Source organism: Balaenoptera ricei, chromosome 20 (genome assembly GCF_028023285.1).
Source record: "Balaenoptera ricei isolate mBalRic1 chromosome 20, mBalRic1.hap2, whole genome shotgun sequence".
In the NCBI taxonomy this organism is placed as follows: Eukaryota; Metazoa; Chordata; class Mammalia; order Artiodactyla; family Balaenopteridae; genus Balaenoptera; species Balaenoptera ricei.
In genome coordinates this window covers 24,486,574-24,493,198 of record NC_082658.1, presented here as the reverse complement: position 1 = coordinate 24,493,198, position 6,625 = coordinate 24,486,574, and the positions used below count along the sequence as shown (strand labels likewise).

The 6,625-nt window shown below is 57.4% G+C and overlaps 1 protein-coding gene across 1 annotated transcript; it reads left to right on the top strand.

The window, feature by feature from the left end:
- The first annotated feature begins 422 nt into the window (after positions 1-422).
- TMEM92 (transmembrane protein 92) lies at positions 423-5,112 on the top strand. The gene is made up of 5 exons (XM_059907853.1): positions 423-504; positions 3,053-3,078; positions 3,875-3,964; positions 4,107-4,302; positions 4,541-5,112. Exons 1-5 carry the CDS (start codon positions 436-438, stop codon positions 4,652-4,654), a joined length of 495 nt encoding a protein of 164 aa, XP_059763836.1. The 5' UTR covers positions 423-435; the 3' UTR covers positions 4,655-5,112.
- The last annotated feature ends 1,513 nt before the right edge of the window (positions 5,113-6,625 follow it).

Genomic DNA, 6,625 nt, shown 5'->3' with positions numbered 1-6,625 from the left:
GGCCTTCGCTTCCTCTCTCCCTCAACCTCTGCCCCGCAGAAGTCCATGTGGGTAGGGACTTCCAGTGGTCCAGCTCCCTCTGCCTGCATCCTCTCTCCATCTGGTAGGCGCAGCAGTCCCTCTCAAGCTTGGGATCACTTAGAGGGTGGAGCAGTTGAGGGTTGGGAAGGGGTAGCTCAGCAGTCTTAAACTGACACCACAATATTTTTTAATCAGATAATCTCTTCTACCTCCCATTTCCCAAAACCCAACCCACCCTTCTTTCCCTCCCTTCCCCCCTCCCCCTCCCTTCCCGGGTCCGGCCCACCCCCGGTGCATCAGCTCCGCCCCCATCCCGAGGCGGGGCCCTATAGGTGGAGAGTCGTGGGATAGGTCGCGGCCCCGCCTCTCCCCTCCTCCCCCTACACACGGAAGCTCAGTGGCCCCCGTGCCAGGATGTCAGACACCTGGGTCCCCGGCCTAGTACCCACCTTGCTGCTCGGCCTGCTGGCCGGCCTCCAACAGGTGAGCGCTTGGGAGGTAAAGCTGTGGAACTTTCGGGGCCCTACTCTTGTGGGTCAGGGGCCTGCTTCTGGCTCCCGATCACCACCTTCCATTGTCAGGATTTCCTCGTGACCACATGCAGTTAGCAACTTCCTTTCTCTTTTTGCCGCGGAGGTAAGAGCAGAGGGAGGCCCTGAGAAGGCCTGGGTTCCTTCACCTCGTGGGGGACTGTGTCGTGGGAACTACTCGTGCCCACCGCCATCTGACGCTTAGCTCCTCTTGGTGAGTGGGGACTTTGACCCTCACGTTAGCCTTGGCTTGTTCTCGCTGCCTCAGAAAGCGGGGACTAGCGGAGGGCCTGAGGTCTGGACTGAGATCTGGACGCCTGGCCAGCCTATCTCCCCAGCTCCATTCTTCACAGTGCTGGGTGACCCTGGGGAAGTCCTAGCCCTCTCTGGGACTGTGTTCCTCTGCTTGTGCCCCAGAGGAAAGAGGCTCCCTCTTCCCTTTCTAGGAGTGGGGGTAGGATTCCAGCTGGTGATAGGATTTGATCTGGCTGCCTGACCCAAGGCTGGGGTGACCTCTGAAACCTGTGATTTCCAAGGATGAGGCAGGGTTTCAACACCTCCTCATCCCTCCCTGCCCCAGTGATGGGGGCAGTCTATCCAGTTTTGGGATGGGAGATTATCCTAGAAACTGACATAGGTCTAGAACATGGGTTTTTAACTTCTATGTAAGAGTCTGAGGGAAGGCCCAGGCCTGCTCCCCACAGCATTCACTGACTGCTGAGTGGCTCTGCTCCAGAAGCCCTGTTACTCCCTTCTCTATCACCAGCGGTGGGTTTGTGCCAGCACTAGGCTGAGCATCCTTTTGTTGGTTCCTCCCAACAACTCCAGGGGGCAGGCTATGCCCCCAGTCCACATGTAAGTAAGTTGAAACTGCCCAAGATTACCCCAACACTTGATACCACCTCAGTCGAGACCACCACCTGTTTAAAATGGGGGTGGGGGGAGAGAATCTGGGAGAGGATCCCCTACTCCTCCAAACAGGAGCTCAAGATTAATTCAGTAAACCTGTTCATTGTTTGTCTTTCTTAGTTGGGGGACAGCAGAGGGGGGAGGGACAGGGGATGGGATCTGAGGGAAAGGAGGTACACTGAGTGCCTGGACCCCTTGGGCTGTCCCCAACTCTGCAGTCACCTTACCCTCTCTGGGCCAACCTGCAGGGGTTCATTCCTGCTCCTGACCCCACTGGCCAAGACTTGTGGGAATCAGCCCAACTATTATTGGCTGTCACTGGTATTCTTAGCTTTATTGTTGTTGTCATTAACAGTTAAACTGTTATTTCAAGGTATAAAGATATGGTGGTCTTGGGACTTCCCTGGCAGTACAGTGGTTAAGACTGCACGCTTCCACCGCAGGATGCACGGGTTTGATCCCTGGTCAGGGAACTAAGATCCTGCATGCTGGTGGCGCGGCCAAAAAAAAAAAAAAAAAGACATGGTGGTCTTGCCAAAGTTGGCTTCTTATTCTTGAGCCATGGTTGTTTATCTCCCTGGAGGCTGGGGTGGGGTGACAGGTAACCTCCCGTTTGCTGTGTTCCTCTACCTGCATTCCTCCCCCACGGTCTGGGAGCAGCCAGGATGAAATGAAACCAGGTTGTCAGTGCTCTTTCATTCATTCTGCCAAAATCGTGAGTATTGGTTTTCAATAGACAAAAATCCCTCCCCTGGTGGGGTTTACATTCTACTGAGGAGACAAACAAGTAGCAAGATAAAGTAAAATATATAGCATGTTAGATGTTGACAAGAGCTATGCAGATAAAGTAAGCACAGTTAGGGGAAAGGGAGTGCTTTGGGGGAGTAGATGTAATTTTAAGTAAGATGGTCAGAGAAAGTGCTGGAGCCAGCCTCTCAGATACCTGGGGAAAGAACCTTCCAAGCAGGGCTTATGCACATATTTGCTATTAATCAGGTTAGATTCCGTAGTGATAGCCTCCATGTGGCACAGAACTAGTGCAAAAGAGGGAGGGAGGGAGGAGCTTGTTCTTGCAGGCATGTGTAAAACAGCCAGACGTGCTCAGAGAACTCCCAGCGGGTGGGTGTGCAGGAGGGCCAGGGGGAGTGGGAATGGGGGATAGGGTTGGTCATGGTGTCTGGGCCCCAGGAAGCCACTGAAGGAGGCTTCCAGCAAGGTTTTAGGTGTTCAGATTTGTGGGATAGAAACCTGCAGCAGTGTTGGGAGTGACGGGGTGGGCGCGGGGGTTGCTGGAGTCCTGGCCGTGGCGGGGATGGATTGGAAGGATGGTGAGAAGGCGTGAGCTTACAGACCTGGGGGTGAGCAAATGTGGCAGGAGGTGTGGTGAGGAGAGGAAGGAGAGCTGGGGCCACGAGGTGGCGCTGGGGCTGCAGCCACCGACCCGGGGAACATGTGGAGGGAGGTGGAGAGCAGGCGTGGGGGAAGATGCTGATCCTCTGGGACCTGCTAGCAGTGAGGTACCTGGGCAGCATCTGGGTGGAAACCCCAGCCCCCAGTTTATGACCCAAACCTCCGCCTCTTTTCTTCCACAGGCTGCAGCCACATGTGGTCTCTTCTTGTAAGTCTGGGATTTGGGCTGTAACTTCCAGTGTGGGGAGGAGACATCCCAAATCCTGCCCTGCCTGCCTTCATCATCCTCACCCTCTCCCCTTCTAGCCAGAAACCGTACCCCCACCCAGAGAGGGAGACTCCACCCCTCACTCCTTCCACCAGCCTAGCGACGGGCAGTTTCACATTTGCGGGCCAATCCCCATCCTTCTTAATCCATTCTTGGTCCATCTCCCCTCTGAGGGTCCCCCTGGAAGTGAGGGCAAACGCTCTCACTCTATGAACGCTAAGAAGCCCAAGCACCATGAGGAGGGGCTGAGGCGGGTGGCCTCTGGGCAGCCAAGTGTTTCCACCAGTCAGCCCTGGATGTTCCAGGAACACCGTGTCCCTCCCATCTCCTGCTCCGTGGGCACCAGCACCAGCTCACTCCTCCTGGAATTAGCTCCTGGACCCTCCCCACTGTCCCTCTCTCTCTACACCTCCTTAGAGTGATGTTGTAGCCACTACAACACCTGCCCAGTGAGGTCGACAGGACCTTCATTACACCCATCTTATAGATGAGGAAAGTGAGGCCCAGCAAGGAATGTAACTTGGCACGAGTGCACGAGGCCAGTAGTGAGCTGAGCCTGAAACCCAGGTCCTGATCCCAGCCCCAGGTTCCTCCCACTGAGCCCAGGGGGGCCTGTACCTCCACCCTGCTAGGGGTGTGGCTCGTGCCCTGAGCGCACGGGTGAGTTTTAGGGAAGCTGGGATCCTTCTGCCTCCCCACCTTGGTACCAATGGCCTCTCTCTGACCCGGTCCACAGCACCTGCCCTAAAGGGTTCAACTGCTGTGGTAACAGCTGCTGCCAAGAGTACCAGCCAGAGCAGTACGAGCTCTTCTCTGGCCCCTTGAGGTGAGCCTTGGGCCAGTTCCTCTGGCCCACACAGGACTGGACTGGACTTCCTGCTGAGGGGTGGGTGTAGGTCAGGGGAGGGAGGGAGGTGCAGCGGGGATGGCTGGAGACTCAGGCTGATGTTGGTGGTTCCTTACCCCAGGATCTTTGTCATCGTCTTTCTGATCATCATACCCCTCTTGTGCATCTGTGGCCTGGCTAAGCGCTTCTGTCGCAACTGCAGAAAGTCGGAGCAGGACCCCCCAGCGGATCATGAGGGGCCCCCAGAACGGCCACCCATTACTCCCGCAGAGAGGGTCACAGCAACCATTTCTGAGCCCCCACCCCCCTACAGTGAGGTGGGTATCCACCCCAACCCCTGCCCTGTCCCTCGGCTCTCTGTGCCTCCCCATTCAGGTTTTTAGAGCAACGGGGGCAGTGGAGGGTGTCCTTAGGCCAAGCCTCTGGGCCCTAGGGAGGGCTCTGCCACCAGCGTCGGGTCACCCTTCTCCCTGGTAGACATGCCACCACCGGCACATGGGTGGCAGTGGCCAGTGGCAGGCCCTGAGAAGTCTCTGTCCCCTCCTTTCCCTGCAGATTATCCTGAAGCCCGTCGTGGGTCTGCCTCCCGCGGAGCCGCCCCCTCCCTACAGCTTCAGGCCTGAAGAACACGCCGGCGTGCGCAGCGGCATCGACAACCCCACCTTCTGAACCACCTCCTGCCTGGAACCTTGTCATCGGCCGCCTCCTCCCCAGGGCCTCCTGGGTCAAGCCAGAGACTCGCCCCCGCCCGTCGTGCCAGACCTCTGGCCATTCTTGGCTTTAACTTATTGCTTTTCCTACCCCGGTTCCACGCCAGTTGCTTCTCTTGTCCCAAGGGCTGGTCTGGAGTGACATGTCCACCCCTCCCTCACCCGCCGTTGCAAGGTAGAGGCTGCCTGGAGGAAAGTGTGAACAGCTGGAGGTGCCCAGCGGCGGAACCGGAACGAGCTGCTCTGAGAGTGGAGGGAGCTGCGCTCTGGCGGTACGAGTGTGGACTGGATGGCCAGCTCTGAGATGTTTTGCAGGGCGCTGATGCACTCTGGGAGACAGGACTGCCTGAGCTCTACCTGGGCTCTGCTTTCCATTCTACCTGACTAGAGAAGACCCCATTGTACCCTCCCCTCCCCTGCAACATGAGTTCTCACTAAATCTGAGAGTCTGCCTCTGACTGTGTGGGGAGGTGAGCCCAGGCAATGCTGGGGGACACGGCTGGGGGGGGCGGGTCACTGTGCCTGAAATCCCACCACTGATGAGCCTGGGAGGACAGTACATCTGTGGGCCACCCTCTGGGAGAGGATCTTGGCAGATGCTTTGACCTCTGGTTCCTTGAGGTCTCTGGGTGCCACAGAGCCTGGACGGGGAATGGGGATGGGGTGGGAGTGACCATTGTGTGCCTCCTCATCCTACCCTCCGGCCGCTTTCCCTTGGGACACATAGAGCTCAGCTCTCTGACTCTCTCACCACGGAGGTGGGGAGGGGGCAGTGGGGAGGCGAGCTGGGGCAGGGCCTGGAAGACCTTGATCTGCCCCACCCTGGAATCTCTGGAGGGAGGAGAGAGAGCAGATCTGCCCTTCTCCAGTCCCGCGTGGTTCTGGGCACCACCGCCTCAGCCCCATCTGTGGGGTTAAGCACCCGAAGAGGAAAGAGGCGCTCACCATTGCAGCATGGCAGAGTCTTCACAGGGCGTTATCCCTGCGGGGGCCTGCAGCAGAGTGTGGAGCTGGAAGCCTGGCGTGGGACACGCAGTGTGAGAGACACCCCCACGCCAGCATCTTGGGGGCTCAGGAGGCCTGGGCCCCTCCACCTGACCTTGCCTTTGCACTGCTTCCCGGCAGCCTCTGAATGCCAGCCTTCCTCCCCAGGCAGAGGGCACAGAGCAATGCTGGCCAAAGTTCCTGCGAGCGTCAGAGGTAGAACTGGCTCCGGTGTGCTGGCCTCCTCCGGGGCTCTCCCAATAATTTTCTTGGGGCATCAGGACCCAGGCAGGTGACAGGGCCAGGGGCAGGGAGATGGCACAGCCAGCCCCAAAGATGCTAGAAACGGGCTGTCTGGTTGGGGGTTCCTGCTGGAGACGAGGCCCCAGAGGAAGAACAGCAGTTAGTGACAACAGAGTTCCGGAGTTGGCAATGGAGTGAGCCCAGCCATAGGAAGTTTCCCTTCAGTTTCAGAGGATGATCAGGAAGATATGTGGGTGCTTGTGTAAACATGGCGAGTTCCCATTAGAGAAGTCCCAGAGCTGACGTTGCCCTCACTGGTAAACACCCACCCCAGTGGGAGGATGTTAAGCCATGGCTTTTGCAGACCGGGGAGAGGAGGTCACCCTCTGCCTGGACGCTGCCTGCCTTTCACCGAAGGTGACATAGGGTCTTTAAATCCTTCCCAGCAACAGCAGAGTGGCCTGGAGGAAAGTGGTTGTCATGAAGCCCAGCGGGGCTCGGACCTAGTAGCAGAAATTGTCAGTTCTATGGCTCTCTGTTTGCTGTTGGTGGGAGTGGAAATAGTGTGTTTTTCCTAGAGGGCAATCCAGCAGTATCCATTCATGCCACAGATACTTACAAAGACCCTACTATGTGTCTGACGCTATGCCTGGCCCTGGGTAGCCATTAAAATTTTAAAGGCACATGACCCAGCAATTCCACT